The sequence below is a fragment of the Haliaeetus albicilla genome, chromosome 4 (assembly GCF_947461875.1).
Source record: "Haliaeetus albicilla chromosome 4, bHalAlb1.1, whole genome shotgun sequence".
NCBI classification, from domain to species: Eukaryota; Metazoa; Chordata; class Aves; order Accipitriformes; family Accipitridae; genus Haliaeetus; species Haliaeetus albicilla.
In genome coordinates, this window is record NC_091486.1 from 38,986,104 (window position 1) to 39,006,202 (window position 20,099).

At 44.9% G+C, this 20,099-nt stretch overlaps 2 protein-coding genes and 1 long non-coding RNA gene across 10 annotated transcripts in view; 2 read left to right on the forward strand and 1 right to left on the reverse strand.

Annotated features, from left to right (window-relative positions):
- The first annotated feature begins 91 nt into the window (after nt 1–91).
- On the forward strand, nt 92–1,977 carry LOC138685152 (uncharacterized). The gene is made up of 2 exons (XR_011324419.1): nt 92–808; nt 870–1,977. It is a non-coding gene; the product is annotated as an uncharacterized lncRNA (long non-coding RNA).
- A 769-nt stretch (nt 1,978–2,746) lies between these two features.
- On the forward strand, nt 2,747–5,123 carry RPE (ribulose-5-phosphate-3-epimerase). 2 transcript variants are annotated; one of them, XM_069782027.1, is made up of 6 exons: nt 2,747–2,898; nt 3,053–3,132; nt 3,263–3,402; nt 3,723–3,857; nt 4,016–4,102; nt 4,549–5,123. In XM_069782027.1, the coding sequence occupies exons 3-6, from the start codon at nt 3,265–3,267 to the stop codon at nt 4,669–4,671; spliced, it is 483 nt and encodes a 160-aa protein (XP_069638128.1). In that variant the 5' UTR covers nt 2,747–2,898; nt 3,053–3,132; nt 3,263–3,264; the 3' UTR covers nt 4,672–5,123. The 2 variants fall into 2 exon arrangements, with proteins under 2 accessions (XP_069638128.1, XP_069638129.1); XM_069782028.1 differs by having other exon boundaries at nt 2,750–2,909.
- Nucleotides 5,124–9,477: 4,354 nt separating this feature from the next.
- Nucleotides 9,478–20,099, reverse strand: part of KANSL1L (KAT8 regulatory NSL complex subunit 1 like) — a 67,684-nt gene continuing 57,062 nt past the window's right edge. For 6 of the 7 annotated variants that reach the window (XM_069782022.1, XM_069782019.1, XM_069782025.1 and 3 more), the window contains 2 exons: nt 19,239–19,293; nt 11,946–13,626 (listed from right to left, as the gene is read on the reverse strand). In XM_069782022.1, the coding sequence (XP_069638123.1) occupies nt 13,501–13,626; nt 19,239–19,293 (181 nt within the window). In that variant the 3' untranslated portion in view covers nt 11,946–13,500. Of the gene's footprint in view, nt 10,863–10,957; nt 11,261–11,870; nt 13,627–19,238; nt 19,294–20,099 lie in introns of those variants that run through there. The other variant, XM_069782026.1, reaches the window with a different exon arrangement.

Genomic DNA, 20,099 nt, shown 5'->3' on the forward strand with positions numbered 1-20,099 from the left:
GATATTGTAAGGCAGAAACTTGATGAAAGAATCTATTTTTGGCATGTTGAGATTGTATTTAAAAATGTTCCATTTTATGTATGTAACGTAGGTGGAGATCCCCATGGGGGATCAGCTGAGGTCACAGCTGAGTTATGGGCTATGCTGCAGCATCATGGAATTACACTGAAATGTGACTTTAGCCATTAGCCGCTTGTGGGCAAACTGCAAAACAGCTGTGAAACAAACCACGAAATCATAAGCAACGCCCAAAGCTACCCTGTGCTTTGGGAATCACACACTGCCTTTTTCAGCTTATGTTAGAAGAACTAGAGTTTATAATCATGGCATTATTGTGCTGGGGAAAATATTCTAGTTCACCCTGAGAGTCTGTAAAATGTACTAATTACCAGTTTGGCTCCCAAGGGCTTGTAATTTGGATGCACGCATCATAAAACAGCCTTACTGAGGAGACAGAACGATATCCTCCTATCCATCTCCCAAGAAAGGACCTGCATCTCTCTTCAACAGCTCTGAAATAGCTGCTTAAAATACTGCCATACAAACAACTGCCTCACTGCTGTAGCGCAGCATGCGGTTTTTTACTGTTGCGTGGAAAATTAACCATATACCTGACAGCAGGTTTCAGCCTGCTGAAACCCACAGAGCCTTCAGGCTGTGCTGCCTGGTATTTGCCAAATGTTCACATTTAATGGGAGCTGTGCACACTGATCTGAGGAGGGAACTCGGGCACGTTAAGCCTCTGAAGATAGCAAAAGCCATCCTTCTCCCACGCTCATGGGTGTTGAGCATGCTCTGCTGCCACCACGTTGGTGAGAGATGGAGACTCTCAGCACCTCTTGGGAAAAGCAAGGCTGAAAAGGCAACAGTTTTGGTAGTGCACCGCCATATATATATATAGGTGGTGCACTAATGCACCTTTAAAGTGTACATGGTTTTGTAAGAGAGATGGTTGGGTGAAGATGGCAGCGTCTCGGTCTGCTGCTCAGTGGGCATCCTGAATGACAAACCACTTACTTACTTACTTACTCTGCTGACCAACAACATGCTGTGCTGCTTCTTATCTCCTCAGCGCACAGGAGCCAGTGCCAGCTACCTATAGGAGACTGCTTTGGATTAGCTCCTAGCTTGGAGGTCACTCAAAGAATTGCTAAATTCCAGATGTTAAGTTTTATTATTAAGAGTGATGCACAAATGAGGAAAAGCTTCACTTTCAAATTCCGAGGTAGGCTGGGTCACTGGTAGTCAGGTGGGGGAGGAGAGGTTTAGATGCGAGCTGAGTAAATGGCTGGGATGATAGAACACATACAGAATTTGTGGCGCATTTTATAGAGCGACCTTTTCTACTGAAAATGAGAAGGAAGCATCTTCCTTGATGAAAAGTCGATGCCTCACCATGGTACTCCACTCTAACGATGACAAAATAACTGTGATTTACTTCATTTAATTCAATATATGTAATAAATGTTTCCATTCAGGTTTCCCATGGTCACCAGTCAACCCACAGTAGTAAGCCATAGCAAGGACTGAAATGCCTCTTTTTAATGTCTGCCCTGCTAGAAATCAATGCAGCTTATAAATGATGTAATCCGTAATTTAGTTTATTCAGGTGGCTGGGCAGATGGTGTTGATTTTGTTGGATGGTTGTTGAGAAATGGACAAACAGGCAGACCAGTCGGTCTGTTTTCTCATGTGTTTTATTTTCCTATCGGTTGCACTGAATACTGTACTAATGAGGTGCATACAATGTACTGTGGCTGGTTTTGTGCTTTCCTCCACTCTCTCTTGTAACAGAACTGGTGTATTTCTGCTGTGAAAACAAAGGATGCTGCTTAAGTAGTGTTAGAGGCCTTAAGCGCATGTCATGTTCAACAAACGTCCAGGCCGTGTGAGTCTCGTCAGCATGTCAGTCGGTCCCATTGCCTCAGCATTTTTACGCAAACCTTAACTAAATACAGAGGAGTGTCAGCAAAAGGACAGAGTTCTGTGTGTCAGCCTCTTGCGCAACACCACATTGGTCTCCCTTTCTTTGATATACTGCTACGCGAGGCTGTTTTCTCCCGGGATATAGACTGCATGCATTAAAATTTACCCATCTCCTTTCAATCCTTGCCTTGCCATAGCTCACCTGGCACCTGCCGCCCCCGGCCCCCAGGCTGTGGTGGGCTGTGGTGGGCAGCACAGCTGCCCGCAGCTGGCTTTCAGGGGTAACAACGTGTACTTTGTGGCAACTTAAAAAAAAAGACCTGTCAAAACCGGGGGTTAGGGTTTTTTTCTCCCTCCAGCGCAGGCCCTTTGCCCGAGGGTGGCTCTCCAGAGGGGTCTGTGCCCCCCCCACCAAACGCCCAGCGGGGCCTTGCTGGGGCAGGCGGGGAACAAGGCTGGCTGTCTGCCAGCCCCCGAGCCGAGGCGGGCGCGGGGGCCGGCCCTTGAGACTGGGCCCTCGGCAAACGACTGTTGGGAACCGCCAAAGCCCCCGGCCGGGCCGGGCCGTGCCGTGCCGAGCCGTGCCGGCCGGGGGCGGGGGGGGCTCTGCTCTCCCGTGCCCGGACACACAGCTTGCGGGTGGCCGGTACCAGCCTCAAGCTGCACGCTTTCTTTCTTCCGCGTCGGCAACACGCCGGCCATGGGGCGCAGCCCCGGGGCAGGGGGGAGCCAGCCGCCCGCCGCGGAGCGACCCCGGCCCGCCCCGCAAGATGGCGGAGGGCGGGGCGGGGAGGAGCGGGGGCGGCCGCCCCTCCCGGCAGGCCGCGCGGCGGCGCACGCGTGGGGCGGCGGGCGGCAGCGATGGCGTCGGGGTGCCGGATCGGGCCGTCCATCCTCAACAGCGACCTGGCGGCGCTGGGCGCCGAGTGCAGCCGCATGCTGGACTGCGGGGCCGACTATCTTCACCTGGATGTAATGGACGGGTAACGGCCGGGGGCGGGCGGGGCCGGGCCGGGGGGCGCGGGGGGCGACCGCCCCCCAGGTTGCGGGCGGGCGGGCGGCCTGCCCCGCCCGGCCCGGCCGGGAGTAACCTGCGGGCGGGGGGGTCTCTCTCTTGGGCCCCAAGACACTTCGTCCCGAACATCACCTTTGGCCACCCCGTCGTGGAGAGCCTGCGCAAGCAGCTGGGCCAGGAGCCCTTCTTCGGTAAGAGGGCTGCCCGGGACGCGCTGTCGGGGCCGGCCCCTGTGCTCCCGGCCGGCGCGGGGCGGGCGCCGGCCTCCGCCGCGGCCGCCGGCGCTCGCTGAGGGCTTTCGGCCCTGCTCCCCTCTTCCAGATATGCACATGATGGTGGCCAGACCCGAGCAGTGGGTGAAACCGATGGCTATCGCCGGCGCAAACCAATACACCTTCCATCTGGAGGCCACGGACAATCCGGGGGCGTTGATAAAAGACATTCGGGAGAACGGGATGAAGGTGAGGGGAGCGCGGGCCCGGAGTAGCGCCTGTGCCCGGCTTAACTAACCGCCCTGTTGCTGGCAGCAGAGGGCCCGTCGCCGTGGCTTCGGGTGGGTCGCAGTTGGCGCGTGCAGCCCTAATGCTCCACATGTGTGCAGTTGGTCTCCAGCTTTGGTTTAAGAAGAGCGGGAATCTCTAGTTAGAGCAGCCTGTTCTTACCACGCTTGCGCAGACACACAACTGTTCGTTTTCCTGGGAGCTTGCACACAGCTCGAGCCAATGTTGCTGCCTTCGTGTCATCCTAAGGCGCACTGGGCTTTGTCTTGCCTCTCCTGCAGGTGGGCTTGGCGATCAAGCCTGGTACTACAGTCGAACACTTGGCACCTTGGGCCAATCAGATAGACATGGCTTTGGTGATGACAGTAGAACCTGGATTCGGAGGGCAGAAATTTATGGAAGACATGATGCCAAAGGTAAACTTTAGTTTCCTTATTTATTGATCTTAAAGGTCATCACCAGCATGGAGTGAACGGTGAAGCAAATAAACCTGGTCTGGGCGTGTAAGAAGCTATAGGTAGCTGTAGCAGCCGAGCGTGGATCTCGGTGTCGACCTTTTTATACCATTTCTCAGGTCCAGTGGCTGAGGACACAGTTTCCCTCACTGGATATTGAAGTGGATGGAGGAGTTGGGCCTGACACCATCCATAAGTGTGCAGAGGTAAGAGGCTGAAGCATTCTCGGTTACTGTGCCAAGAGACTTAGTTGTCCCTCAGAACATGAAGCCTAGGAGGAGTTGCGTTTTGACCATTAGTTTTCAGAGGGAACAGTAAAGCACAGTTAATATCAAAATCTACATGAGATCTAATCTTGTGCCTTTTTTTTAATAGTGGCTAGTGAGGCCTCCGCTAAGCTAGAGAAGTTGTTTCTTGTATGTTCGGGTCAATAGGGGCAATGAGGAAGAAATTAGTGATCTGGGGAAGAGCTGTCTTCTGAACTTGGTTTGTGGTTTTAGTTAGAGGTATGTATGTTACCTGCGTCCCACAGATAGCGTTTGTTTGCCCACCAGCTTAGAACTCACTACCTCCATGTGTGTTTTACAGCAAGAAAACTCTTTCAGAAGTGGATCTGTTCCGTGTTATTGAGTGGGTGTTTAATGTCTTTCAGGCAGGTGCAAATATGATTGTATCTGGCAGTGCTATTATGAAGAGCGCAGATCCAAGATCTGTGATCAATCTTCTAAGGAATGTGTGTTCAGAAGCAGCTCAAAAGCGCTGTCTGGATCGGTGAGACCTACCCAAGCGGTGTTCAAGAAGGCTCTGTGTGTGCAGGAGAACCCTTGTTTCTCGTGTGTAAGGGAGGGCTGGATGAACATTAATTGCGGAAACTCGTTGCTGCTGAACAGAGGAATCATTCCTTCGCTGCAATGAAGCAAGCAGCAGTGAAAAACATTCTGGCTGTCTTTCAGGGTTGAAAAACGCAATGGTTTGAACCTGTCTCTTGATTCTGTGGAGGCTAATTTTATGGCACAACCTATAACGCTGACTGGATTGAACTAAACTTCAGTCAGTTTTTGCTTACTAGAAGAGTGTAGCATCACCACAAGCAATCTCTCTTGGGGAAGACTCTAATCAAACTGCCTTCTCCTGTCTGTATTTTGTCATTTGATCTGTGCATTCCTACAAAACTTTTCCAGTATCTGCATTAAACACCCCTCCCTTGGTGTGGTAAGTCTCCTTTAAGCTGTCAAAAATGCGTGGTTTTGGGAGTAAGTCTGGGAAAAATGCAGTTTAAGAAGAGGGCTAAAAAAATCCCACAGATGCTAGTAATGTTCCTTTGTTTTGCTTTTACTGCACAGAAGGACTTGACCTACATAAGTCAAGTCAAGCATCAAACAAGAAGTCAGTGCAACCTCTTTACCAGGTTACAAGCTGGGAAATACTGTCTCAATTTACCTTTCTTTCAACAGCCAGCTGTGTCTGAAATTCCTGGAAGTGATGGGATTCCATGGAAGAATGTTGCTTTAAAACCCTACAGATAGATAGTTAAAAAACTTTATCTTGTCCCACAGTCTCCTTGGTTTGTACAGATGCCCGAGTAAGAAAGACAGCGACATCCAGGAACGTTAATCTGCTGAAGTGATTTCAGCGTATGTAGGCTGAAATGCACTGCGTGGAGATGGCTCTGTGAAACAGCTTGGTTATAAAGCCAAATACTTTTCATACCTTCAGTTTTCTTGTGCTGACTTCACAGGCTGGCCTGTTTGGACATGCGAAAGGCAAGAGTTACAACCCACTAGAGGAAGACCCAAGCAGGTCATTTTAGATGGCCCTGCCTCCCATGGCTCTAATTAGTCCTTTAATATTTCATGGTATGTTGCGTGGTGTTTTTCCTTTTAAGTTGCAATTACAGAAGAAGGGTTGCAAAGGTCTGCTGCCCCAGGAACAGCCCAGAAGACTCAACAAGCTACAGCCAGTCCATTTCCACAAGGCCAAAGTCAAATCTGTTGACCTTGCAGCAAAGCTGGGCACATGTCGCCTAGCAGATGGTGAGGCAGCACTAGAGCTGATGCGCCCCTTCTTATAAGCCCAGGAGCTGCCAGCTGTCCCACAGATAGGCCTCTGCTCTGCGGCTGTGGAAGGAGACGGCTGTGGTACAGCCTGGGTCACTGCCATTGTTAAGTAGGAGGAGGCAGGGCTAGTTCAATCTAGACAAGTGTCTGAAATGCCTGAACTACTACTTTTTCCTGTGTGGTTAATTGTGGTTTAGGTGAATAAATGTCTTTGCTTCCTGTTTCCCCTTGCAACTCCCATTTGAGAACTAGCAAAAGAAAAGATGAGTCATCTGGAGCTGCTGCACTGAGGACATCTTTCAGAAGAGGTTTGCCAAAAGAAAACTTGGCTAGGAAAGGTAATAGTCTAAATGGCTGTTAGATGTTTTAAAGCAGTTTATTCATACTTCTGGAAAGAACATGTGTAGAGTCTAATAGAGTGTGCACAGAGAAACTGTCACGGCTCTGGGATCTAGAATGCAGGCCAAGCAGCCACAAATGGGTGATGAAAGTGTTAGTTTAGGATTTGGAAGCGTGGCTTTTCATGCTATTGAAAGCAGCAGGACAGCAGCTGTAGTATCCTTGCCTCCTGCAGTTGGCCTTACACTGGTTTTTGAAAGGGTAATCAAACTATTTCTGCCTTTTTTTTCTAATTAATGGCGGGGCAGGGGGGGCAGACATCCCAAAGTCATGCTGGTTAACTGACGATACTATGCTTTGTTCTGAGCATAGAACCTACAGTATATTTTCTTTCACAGGTTGTAGTCACTTTGTAATTGTTTTAAATCTGGTAGCTTGCACTTCCATTGACATTCAGGTTAGGAGTGTTGTGGGAGAGAGAGAAATTACACTCACAGTAAAATTACTCAATTGCTTTTTTCAATCTAAATCCCACCCAGGTGGGTTTATGCAGCTGGCTACTACTGCAGCAGCTTTTTACACATCTAAGGTTAAATCTATTAGTGACCACAGAGCATCCATGGCAGTAACAGTAATGATACTTGGTCTTCTAATGCTTAAGACTGCTCCAGTTCCTCGCCTCTATACATTAACAGAAGTATGGCCTGTCCTCCTGTACTTGGTAACATAACCCCAGAGCAGAAGCGCCACAGCTGCAGGACTTGAACCAAACACTGACATGAAAACCAAAAGAGCTGCTTGCCTGGTATCCACAGGGGCAAATAAACCCCAGGACCGTTAGATGTTGCAATACCCTGATAAAGCAGTTTCAGCAACAAGGGAGAGCACAGTCTGGTGATAGTTAAGTCACATGGTCTAGAGCAGTGATCTGACAGAGCAAAGGCTCTGTCTGCACTGGAAAACAGAATAAAAGAAACTCTGATGTAGCCGAGCTGGGCTTGGATGTGTGTTCCACAGGGTGGTACAGTGCACATCCCTGAGCAAGATAAAAAACTGCAGTAGAGACACACAGAGCTTAATTTTAATAAGGCTTAGAAGTTTGTACTGACATTCCATTAAGGTCCTGGATGCAGAGATGAAGCGTTTAAACTCGCATAGCAGCAAGGTGCAGAACATAAGCGGCCTTAAAAAAATGTCTCAGTTGAAAATGGTAAACAAAGCACAAGGGAAATGGCTTGCTTTCTGGAGCTGCAACCCCACTTTCATGCGGGGTGGGGGGGCGGGGCTTGCAGCATTATATTAAGTTGGTATTGCACAGTCAGCCTTTGTAATACCTTCAGCCACAACATTAGCAGTGCTGACAGCTGTTTTCATAGCTTAACAGCCAAAAGACAAACAGGTTGGTTTTGTTTTTTTTTTTTTCCTGTTGTTTAAAACTTTGAAAAGGAAAGAAAACAAGCAGAGGTTTCTTACACATTTTATGGCTTTCAAGCATGAGCCTGGCTTTGAGCTCTCAGCCCTCTTCCGCCACTAGTAGCTTCCTCACAACCCCAACATTCATGCAAAAACTGGCCTGGAGGTAGGAGTCCAGCTCTGCAGGGAAAAGGGCTGCAGGCAATAAATGAGTATAATAGTGCCAATTCCAGCTACATGCAGCACAGGGAAAGAACATGAAAGGAGGGGGCTGGGCATTAAGTGCTTTTGCTAACCTTGTCCCAGTAGTGAAATGGGGCTACTGAAAAATCAGGTGCCCCTCTGGCTGGAGCAAAGATGCACAGTGCCTGGTCTGCTGCAAGAAGGTGGCAAATGATGAGAGGTGCTGTGGGTGAGGAGCAGCCTGGGGCTTCCCAAAAAGCATCTCACTTGACATGTGTGCACAGGGTTCCCCATCTGCCCCTGCCAGATGCAGGACTGCTGGACGTAGGCAGGTGACACGAGAAAAGCAAATGCAGCCTGTTCTTCATCACCCCTCCCCACCGACCTTTGCCTGCCACACTTCCATGTGCCGCTCACCTGATGGCAGAAGCCTGCACACCACTAACACTTGGAGAACAGCCCCATGGCTGGGGCATGGGGAGGAAGAAGTGCTCTGGCACACTTGTTTGGCCATGCAGTCACTCAGGCAGCTTTGTGTGAAGGCAGCTGCAGTTTGCTGTCACAGGTCTAACCAGCTGAGAGGCAGATGTTAGAGAAAAGACTTCTGACAGTGATGGGGTAGGGTTATGACCAAATGGACATTTTTATAGTTTCTCCAGGGATTTTTTTTTTTTCCAGTCTGCCTGGCCTTTCTTTGGCTAGCTTTTTTATTGCTGCCTTGTGAGGCATTAGCTGGTTCCCACAATGGCTGACAACATCTGAAGAGGGGACAAAGAAAACATGCTTACCCTTGCTCCTATCGATAACCACTTGTGCAGCCCCTGCAGCTGGCAAGGTAACAAGCAGCTGCTCTAGACCAGCACACTGGAGCCTCACCCAAAAGCAACACAATAGTTCAGCAGCACACCACAGCAGGGAACTGAACAGCAGTGCAGGAACAGCTTTACAGTCCACGAGGCTGACCAAACTTGGGTTAATCCAGCTCTTTTCACACAGGTTTTTTCAGCCTCATTTTAACACCCTTCCCTTCCCTTCCCACCCCCCAATCTAGAAAAACACTCTCCTCTTGCTCCTTCCCGTAAAATGCTGGACTGCATTTCCATTTCCTGACGGCACCTTCAGGACACGTTAAGGCAGCTAGGCAGCTGGTTTACTCCGTCTGTCCCATCTCTTAAATTACAGAAACTCCTCACGCTGCCCCAGGGATCAGACAGAGCAGGAAGCCCTGACCTTACAACAAAGCTGGGTGAGAGCTGGTCGGATCAGGCTTTTTAATGAACAGAGATGGGTATGGAAAAGACCTGCAAAGCATTTGAGACACATAACTTTCAGAAACCTTTTCCCAGCAGCAGATGCACATGCAGGACAAGAGAGATGGAAAAATCCACCTCTCTGTTGAGACGCTGAGGGGGACCTCAGCCTCACAGCACTGGCGGAGCTTTGGTATGACAGCAAAGCTTAGCGCTGCTGCTGCTTCAGTGTGTTCGCAAAGCCATTCTTGGGCGAAGCAGGTCTCTGTGCCAAGAGGAAGCATTACTGCTATTTCTTCACTTCTAAAAGGCCATCAAATTCAGACTATATACAACATATATAGAAATAACTTTTAATTAAAAAACCAACCTTGCATCAAAGATTATTGTATCAGACATTGAGGCAAGATTCAAGTTTAAGACAAACCAGTGTTAAAAAAGTGTTTAAAAAAATAATCAGAATGTGCAATAAACTACAATGTAGCAATAGGTTGTAGTGTTGAAACTTTACTGAACTGTTTTCAGATGCCCAGTGTATATTTGCTGTCATTTTGACCAAAAAAAAAAAAAAAATTGACACTAAAACTGGGTCATCTGTCCAGTGCCATTCCAGATATTACATGTGGAAGAAAATTTTGCACAAAAACAGAGACTCCTATTAAATTGCCTTCAACTGTCCTACACAGAAAAACCTCCTGTTGATGGATTATACCTACATTCAATGTTTAATCTTTGTTAATACCTCTTGAGATTGCAGATACATTCCAAGCTATGCTATTCAGATGCAAGTTTAAACAACTTGCTTTTGTTTCCTCACTGTGAACTCACTGGGAAATTAAAATTCTATCCAGAATCACAATGGAAAGCTTTGGGGCTTTTTTCTTTATTGGTCTTCTAGACATCAGTGATCTTTCCCTTTTCAGCTAGTCACCAAATGTTGGCATACTTATGAGACTCTTACAAGGCACTGTACAGAAACTGGAACGAGACTTTGTCTTTAACATATTAAAGCAAAATATTATGAGCCTCATTACTACTGGAGGACCAAGGAAGTTAAGATGACCCAAACCACAATATTCCAAGAGCTGCGTCACTGATTTGACTCGATTCCTCCTTCCTTCCATTTCTCTATACCCACACGACTGAAGCAGAAACCCTACTTTCTGAGTAGCAGATATATCGACTATTGAAATGCAGTGGTCTATTTCTATCTTATTGCTTGAGGGACATCTATATGAAACATGCCCTGGCACTACAGAGAGCTGAGTACAGATTTTAAGCTAGATGCAAGGCTTCCAGAACGCCTGCTTTGAAACTGCTGGTTCTCACCTACCCTTACCTTACACACAGATTACACACATGCATTTAGAGAGGCAGATTTCTGCCCCATGGTCATGCCACACAGGAAAATAATCTGAGGCTATTACTTCTCCTCACTATTTTTTCAAGTAGTTTTTCTGTGGTCAGTTGAAGTTGTTGGTTAAGGTAGACAGCATCTCCTGCTGCAACAGAATCCACCAGAACCAGAAATGCATTTGAAAACAAACAAAACAGAAAAGGATGATTATTAATAGATGTGGCAATATGACAACAGAAAGTGAATGGTGCCAGCAATTTATGTGTGCCCACTCCCGACATTGGGAATATTAGACTTCCAGCTTGAAATAATTACTTTCTCTTGGGGTTCAGGAAGAAGAAAGTGTTGTCTTTGGGATTTATCCTGCCTGTTACAAAGCAAGAAAGAAAATATATTATATGCAGCTAACGTACAGGTTTTGAATTGTGCTGTCATATGCTGTGTGAACAAGAGAGATTTTACCTTACACTTTTCTCCACCTTAATTGGCTTTCTTAATGAACTACATTATTCCCTGTCACCTTTGTTTTCTTGTATTGTTGATTCCCAGGCAAACGTTTTCGCAGTCTTCTGGCTCTTCAGTAGATTGTCTTCTTGGTGGCTGGCCATTGTCTGGCAAACCAATGGGTGTGCATGAAGTACAGAGAGAGTCGCTGCAGAAAGCTGCACTTGACATTTCAGTCTGACTCGTTATTTGATCTTGGCACAGTAAAGCTTCTACCTCTTCATCTTTTAGTGGAAAAACTCGAAGTTCCCACAGCCCAGACTGAAAGGAATCAAAAGGGTAGAAGTGAGGGTGGAAAAAGAGAAAAGAGGGGGAAAAAGGGATTTCAGTGGAGTCTGAACTGATTAGCTATGTGCAGAACAATCTGCTATCAAGTGACAAATGAGTGTCTGTCTTTACGATGTTTGCAGGGCACCGGCTGTCAATGTAAGCTAGCTTCATAGAGTTTTGAACTAGTAACAGAGCTACAATTGAACAAGCACAGTGCAGGAAGGGGGAAGCTCTTTTCCATGGTGCCAGACCATCAGGATACCTGACCCCATAAGCATCAGGCCTGTCTAGAACCCTGGCCAACATCCCTGAAAAAAGATCTAGCATTCCTGAACCCAGGCCTGCCGTACTCGCCTCAAAAACACATGCCGTGTGTACTGAGCAATGAAATTTTTACCTGTTGACAAATCTTGGGCTTAATTCATAAAGCACACCAATATAGTTCTAAACAGGAGCGCTACGTTCAGTCTACATAAACTAGGGGGACAGCCTGAGATTCTGATCAGTGAGACAGGAGGATATGGTCAGGTTCTTTGTTTTAGGTTAGAGACAGTGGTCACTGAAGACCTGACCAGACCCAGAAGCTACTGGAAGCACCCACCTTCGCTTCCTGGCTCTCCCTGCAGAGTTGTGCAATCCCTGAACCAACAGAGCTGTGTGCTTCTGACGTCAAGTCGGGAACAGGTTCAGCAGCGCAAGGCAGCGGGGCACAGGAGCTGCTGTGGTGGTCTTTCTGCACCGAATCTTGGCTGTGTCGTCCGTAAGATCTAATGCAGGATAAGAGATGAGAGCCTTAAGAGCTACTCCCTGCCCTTTCACATCGCCAGAACAGTGTAGATTTTCTTTTCAGTGCTCTGTTTCTCCATACATGCTACCTACATTTTACTTATTTAAATCAAGAGAGCAGATGAAAACATGGTTCTTAACAACCTCATTGTCACAAGCCAGAGCAAAGCGTGCTATGTGGACGGGCTAACCAGCTAAAACAGGTCTGGTACAGGCACAGTCCAGCTGCAGGACAGCTGGTGGCTGGTCCCACTCCTGCACCTTGCTCCACACCCTCATCAGAACTGAAATTTTGGACAAGAGAAGTCAGCGAGCCATGGGCTGTTCCCACGCAGGAGAACATGGCATCATTTGCAGGAGCCTGCCGAGTCCAAACTGCACCGTCAGCAGACTGTGCCAATGTAACCTGAGAAGAAACAGCAGGTCCTTGGGCTCCCCGTTCCCACCTCTGCTCTGGACTCATTTCCAAAGCAGTCAAAATAATTCAGTAAGATTAAAAATTTTGATCTCACCTTTAATGCACATTTGAACTAGATGTAAAATACTGGCATGCATCTTAAACGCCAGGTGGAAGTCTGGCCTTGCTCATATCAATGGCATTTCTTCTGAATTCAAATAGCACAAAGATTTCACCAAGGGGTTCATAGTTTCAAAATTAAGGGTACGTATAGAACTTGTATTTTTCTGTACACTTTCTAAAGCTTTTTTTTATGTTCAAAATTGCTTAAAATAGAATTCCTTAATATGGTTTAGCTCTAATTTTATCCTGCATTAAAAAAAGCTCTCTTTGCATAGTTATTCATAGTGTCATGGTTCACTTTCAGCCAAGAGTAGACACAAGCATATGATAAATAGCAGAAAAAGTTATCCCTGCATTTATAGGATGCTTCTTGTCCTGGCAGATTCTGAAGCAATTTATGGGAATCCCTTTCCCAGAGCCAAACTGCAGATGCACTGCTTTTTGCAAGACTTTTAGGGGTTATATTTAATTCTCATGAGTTTTGCACCGGCCAGCAAGTCTGTGAGAATTAACCTTTTTCACACAATGACTTTTTAAAGTGTAAGGTCCCTGGCACAGCCCAGGACCCTTCAGTAACGCGCCTCTGAATACAGTGGACTTTCATCTAAGGTGAGTGAAGTTACACTTGGTGGCTAAAGTCGTAATAACTGGGAGTGGCAAAAACTAGCCCAGCTATGTGTTCAGTATGGGAGTAAGATTTTTATTCACCAATACCAGGTCACTAACATGCCAAATTTCTGTAAGTATGTGTGCTTCAGAACTGCCTTCCCTTTCCAGCCACAAAACCAAACATACCTGGTACTGGTCCCTGATGAGTTAATTAATGAAGAGTGCCCTCATTTTCAAACTCCTCTGTGACAGCATTTCTGAAACTGCTGCACCAACAACCAACACCAGTGGTTCAATAGAAGTGCTCTTATCAAAGTCAATACACTTGCCTGCTATTCCTTCTGGGCCAGCGGCTCTGCTCCCACAGCGACCACCTTGCTCGCTCTCTTTCTTCATACTTTGTATGACGTAAGGAAAAAACTTCATCTGACAGATCTTCTATCTGTAACGAAATAAGGGATAGCTGCTGCCATAATTATGAACATTGCTAGAAACAAAGGCAGCCATTATTACATATAATTCTGCAAAGGTCTGTTCACCAAACAAGAGGCAGCAACACAAAGCATGGTTGCAATATAAAGGCACATCAAAAATACACGCATTCAGCTTATACTCTCACTAGAGCTCTAGTATATGGGATACTGTCACTTTGGCTTTATTTCTTTGCATGTGTGTGGTTGATCTGAATGGATACAGAAATTATACCCCCCATGCAATGAACACATTTTTCTCTATGGTGAGAGGCAGAAAATTAAGAGGACAAGTATCCATTTGCAAATCAAGGCAGTATTAAAAGCACATAATAAAGACAAGCAAAAATTCCAGGAGTTTCCAGAGACTGCTTTAGGAGGAGGCTGGGACCTGGCAGCAGAATTTGCCAGGTGTTCTTTAAGCACGGAGAAATAGGTCTGAGATCACCAACTTTGATAGCTCCACATTGAGAGGAACTCAGCAAACCTGAGGTGCTGCATTCCTGCTACGAAACCAAGCAGAAAATAGTTTCTGCATTGAAGAGACTATTTCTTAGCAAATGACTTGCACAACCCCAGTACAGCTTTAAACAGCCCTAATGCGAGTACCTCAACTGCCTGTAGTCAAACAAGAGCCAGCTTTTTTGGTAGAACTCCCCAGATGTAGCTATTGCATCTGACCTTCACTTTGAAAGAACCATCTTCATTTTTCCATTGGCAGCACAACAGGAAGTTTGCTCCTTAGACACAGCTGTTTGCTGCCCTTCCCCCTCACTCCCCAAATGGCAAGGCAAGCTCTTGGCTGGACCCCTCCAGCACAGCTCAGAGTTAGTTCAAAGTGCTCCATTCAGCCTCTTCAAAGTTCAGCTAAAAAGCTAAGGCTGGCAAGAGCATACAAATGCTGCAGCCATGAATTTTATGCCAGCCACTCCCAACTGAAAAACAGAGAAATTCTAGGAAAGAACAATTCCTGGTCATAGCAGCTGTGGAGCTGCACTGCCAGATCAGTCCTGGACAAGAATTATACCAATAATTGGGGGGTCATGGAAAATAAAATTAATTTTTTCTATAAAGCAAAATCCTCAGCAGTGTTATACAAGTAACACCATTTATCTTCCGACTGAGTCTGATAAAATACAGAACCAAATGCAGAGTCCTCACTGCAGTGCCAGATAGCGCCATACAATGTCAGCTGGAAGTACTCCAGACAACTAACGTCCCTGAGGTTTTCTGCAGAAGCCATTCTTTGTATCAAGTCTTGCAGCACTGAGGTAGTTCATGACCATTATGGGTACAAAAGCAAAGTATTACAATGCATTTGTGCTGCTGTAAACTATCTGTTAGTGGCACTCAGCTTGCCAGAGAGCACATTTCCAGCCTAGGTGGCTGGTCATGAACTACAGCACCACAGTGAAATTTAATGGGGCCAACGAAAAGGGTCCCAAAGGCTTCAGTGCGATCTGAATCGACCACAGGACCTGCTTGCTAAAACTGTAGCTGTGCGGTTCCTCCTCAGCCCAGCACTCAACAGGAACCTTCAGACAAACAGGCCTGCTTTGTTTGCCCATCTCATGACTGCTTTTTGAAGACTCCTCATTGCTTTTATTTATTTATGTTAAACACAAACCACTTTGTTAGCTGCTGGTTTCCTTTCATGCAAGTTAACTTAATTGGTTTCCTCCTCTCAGAAATTCACCAGCTCTGTCACTTGGATGGCATCAGTATGGGGCTGCATCTCAGTTCAGATTCTGTCTTTCCAAGGTCAATGAGATATAACGTGAAAGCGAGAATTTTATGAACTACAAAAGTGCTATTCCCTCAGGGAAAAGTCAGGATTTTTCTGTGTGCTCAGATTTCCTTTGAAGTGGAAACAAAAGATAATTTTGAAAGAAAAACTTAGACTTTGAAAATAGTTTTCTTAGCAAATTGCCAAAACTTTTCATGCTGGGAAGAAACTTCATTTTTAACAAGCTTCCTTTCAAAAATCAAAGTCCACTTTCCTCTCCAAGCGAAGAGTTTTGAAAAATACAGAAATAAGCCTTAATGTTCCTTTTCTATAGCTGGTGATAGCAGACTTAACTACTTGTTTATTTAAAATGAGTTTTATCCCATGCCATTGAAGACTAGCACGTAATACATTTCCTTATTTAAAAATTATTCTTTATTCTATGGATAAAATCACATTACATCAGAGTAAAAGGTCTCTACTTGGTTCAATACAGCCTCTGCCCCTCCCCAGTTTTGTAATGCTTTATATTTTCCTCCACCAATTTTAGGTTAATTTAAAGTTGCTGTAACTGGAGAAATTTGATTTTTTTTTCCCCACTAAGGTTAGTTTGAAAAAGGACAAAAGAACTGTCATTCCTTGGTGGATGGATCTGGCAGTGATGTTGAGAAAAAAGACTATTAGGAAGGCCTGTTTGTGAGGCATGTCTAATGATTTCACTCAAAGAAAAAGACTTAAAGCAAACTAAGGTTTGGATCCCCCCCCCATCACATCTAGTTAAGCTACAAGACACTATGCATTGATGTTGAATAGCACCAGGAGTATTTCTGAAAGGTTCTCCAAACAACAAAGTCTGTGTTTCAGTCTTTGGCTTCACAGGAAAGACTGAGTCATAAGCCATGAAAACACTTATGCAAAACTAATTACACACAGAATTATTCCAAAGTATTTGTCATTACTAAAACAACTACAAAATAAACTTGAACATTACTTTACAACTGTGCCTTGCCAGAAACTTTAACCTGGACAAAACAAATTAAAAACAAAATAAAACAGGAAAACCCATGCCACACCCTCCTATGCCTTAAAGCAATAACAGACTGCAAATTCATACATGCAAACCAGGAAACTCAAATGCTCTATTTCAAAAAACTAAGTATTTTTAGAGCAAGTAATAGAGCAGACATAGACAGTAGATTAACTTTTGCATTGCCCAACTGTTATGTTTGTCCTTGTAAGGCAAAATTTCCAGAAACAAAAATTAGGCATCCAAAAAAGGTAAGCTTTTTGTGTTCAAATAAATAGGCCTGATTTTCAGAAAGTGCCGAGTTCCCATCCTTGGAAGTGTGGCTCCTGTAGAACACGACAAATTTGGGACTCCACATTTTTTTGTAACTTGTGGAAACTTTGGGTGCAAGTCTATTGCATGGATACAGGTTGTTGCATTCAAAGCCTTTAAATGAAGAGGGAAGGAGGAGTGGAAGAAATCCCTAACTGCTGGTTGACACAAGGACAACTCCAGAAGTTTTAAATTTAGCCATGCAGAAGATAGGCAGAAAAGAAACCATTATACCACCACAGGCTACTATGCAGTGGAAAGCAAAGAAAAAGCTTACTTTTATATAAAAGCAAGAAGTACATTTTGCCTTCTCTTGTCCTTCACGAATGATCTACTGAAGCTTTCCTTGATTTCAGTACCATGGATAATTTCAAGAGTGTCACAGCGTGAGTGCACAAAATGCAAAAAGGTAATGCTGCTGTTTTCTCATGTCTTTTTTCAAGCTTACTCAGTAACAAACCTAACTCAGTCTAAAACCTAAAGCAAGGAAGTAAAAGAATTATGATCAGATAACCACCTTTTCTCAGTACTCTGAAAAACATCCAAACCAATTAACACGATCCTAAAAGGCGGAAAATTTGGCAAAGGATGATTTACACAAACAAGATCTTTAGCATTTTTCTGTTGTCTGACATTTCTCCTCTCTCGTTCTACCCAGCAGCTGACAGACAATACAGAAGCAGTGGACCACAGCAGGAGGCAAAGCTGCTTTATTGTTAACTCAAGTCATTTCCTGCCCAAAGGATGAATCATACAGGATCAACTAGTCATGCCAAACACAAATGTACTGACAGGGCTACTAAACAAGGAATTAGCCTATGAGCTTCACAGAGACACCTTGAAGTCCCTTCAGCAAAATACGCTAAAAGTACGTGAGACAAGTCATCTGTATGGGATCTGAAATCTAAACAAGAAATCCACTGAGTCTTCCAAGCAAGTCCCTTGAAGCCCTGAAGGCAAATCACTGTTGAAAATTTTTTTTTTCCCCATAGATACCAGGATGGAAGGCAATGAACAGTAGATTCTCAAGGGACTGTGTGCCCTTGCTGCCTTATTAGTTATTCTCCAAATGGTTTAATTAAATATCCTTGCAGGAGAGTTCTCCTGGGTATGTAATTTGACCTTCTCACTACTAAAGAAGATCAGGCATGTTTCCTGCTAGCAGAGTCGGTACCAAACCAAAAGGTGGTGGAGGTGACATAAATCTGACCACCAGATTTCACAAGAATTTCTTAAGTGCATGAGAAAAGGCAGGGACAGAGTAAGTTTTTCTCTTCCTTCTGACCCAAGAGTACAGTGCCAAATGAGTGCAACTACACCAGGTAGGGAGCTGAGACCATGGTGCTCTCCAAAAGGAAAGGTTCATTTCCATGGAGCAGGCAGCTACAGACCTAGCAAAACTCTGTGGAAGCTAGCGCCTTTGGGGAGAGTGTATTTTTTTACCCCAAGGGAGTGGCATAATGATTTGTTTACTGTGTTTAGCATAACCGTCTGTACTGCTACCCAAATGCGATCTTTTTCTACTACTAAGGCACCTAAACCCTAGTTCTAGAAATTCTCTGAAAAAGGAGCTCAAGAACAGATATTGTAGATGAAGGTACAAATACAAGTCCTACAGTTACAAGAGTTGCTAGTGGCCTGTAGCAGAGACTGGAGGGAGATTAGAGATGTCCAAAGGACACCAAAACTTGCAGGTTTCTAGAAAAGGAACCACAAAAAAGATTGGAAGGACAGAAGACCAGCCTAGAGACCAGACCTGCTGGTACATTCACACTGGGATTAGGAAATGCCTTAAACCCCTGATTAGGGGAGAAAGGGACCCCCAGCTGCAAAGTCCACAGACATTCCCTGGAAGAAAAAGGTAGCTGCTTATGTCTGGAGGAACCAACAGTAGCACACGATGTTCAAACTTAGCCCAAGAGGTAAGCAGGAAATGCTGAAGGTTACGTTGTTCCTGACAAAGCAGAAAGAAAAAAAGTTTGGTCCCAACAGGAGGGTTGCAGGAAAACGAACGCCGAGAAGAAAACTGAGAAAACCTGCTGGGCCCACAGGCAAAATGCCAAATTACCTCCTGAAGAGCAACAGGCCATGGGAACTGGCCACGGAAGAAGAGGATGAGAGAGGACAGACGTTATAGCACAGGCAGCCCCGAAGAGACAGTCGCAGTGGGAGACCCAGAATCACAATGCCCAGGAGCAGGGGAGGTGGAGGCCTGACCAAAAGGACCCTTTGGGAGTGCTGACTGTGCCGACAGCAAGGGACAGAACAGCCAAAGGAACAAGTGACAACAATTATTAATGGAGACACTCACACTTCTGTCATCCACCATCGGGTCAAGTAGGTTGGGATAAGACACATTTTCACAATCTGCTACTTAATACTTTATTTTTGAAATTTGAAACTTACCAGGATTTGAACAAAGTCAGTGACTTTGGATACATACCGATTATCCCAATTATGTATTATATATTATATCTAGTTTAATTAAAAACTGGTGGTTTAATTAAAATACAGCCTACCTCTTCTTCATCTGTATGAGATCTTTCTAAAGGTTGAAATTCAACAACTCTCCAGCTAGAAATGAGACAAGAAAAGTCAAATTAATTTACCTAAATGCTGTTTCATTATTTCAGCAGTAGAGATGACTCTTCTGTTTCTACACTACATTGGTAGTTTCTCCTCCTTCAACGCTGGGTGTGCTTCAAAATTTCTTTCAAATAAAATAATTTCAAATTTAAGGTGCTGATAACAGGTGCCCAAAATTTAGATTTTCCTTTCCCAACCCAGTATCTAACCTTTCCTTTTCCTAACACAGTCTTTAAGCTATCCAACAGAGTCTTAATAATATTTTTAGCTTTAAAGACAATATAAAAACAAATACAAATTAGAGATTTAAAATATGGAACAATTGCATTTGGCCATTTCAGGCAATTTGCTAGTAAACCACTGAATTACAGCACAGGAGATCAGTTACTCTGTTTTAGCAATCTAAAGACGTTGTTCTTCTAAAAAAAGAGATGTCTCTAGAATCATGGATTATAGGTTTACACTGTATGGAAAAAATTAAGCTTATTCTACTGTATCAGAATGGATAAATTTTTAAAATATATGCTAAAACCATTTCTGTTTAATTCACTGAAAATAGTTAACTATTTTATTATGAACCATAACCTACAAAAAAAGACAGCAACCTCTAAACAACCATTCGGAGCATGTCAGCCTTATGGCACATTTAAGGCCATGAATATCACTACAATTAAGATGATATAAATCCACTTCTATTTTTAGCCAGTCGGTGCATCTACCACCTCACTGTGTGTATCACACTATTTCCCTTGTGCTATCAGCTGTCCAGTCTTCCCACCAGTCCAGTCACACAA

Excerpts from the sequence above, each read along its gene's own strand:
- RPE (XM_069782028.1), top strand. The coding sequence starts at position 2,788 with ATGGCGTCGGGGTGCCGGATCGGGCCGTCCATCCTCAACAGCGACCTG. Across the intron at positions 3,133-3,262 it reads GGGCCAGGAGCCCTTCTTCG|ATATGCACATGATGGTGGCC; the intron begins GTAAGAGGGCTG and ends CCCCTCTTCCAG. Across the intron at positions 4,103-4,548 it reads CCATCCATAAGTGTGCAGAG|GCAGGTGCAAATATGATTGT; the intron begins GTAAGAGGCTGA and ends AATGTCTTTCAG.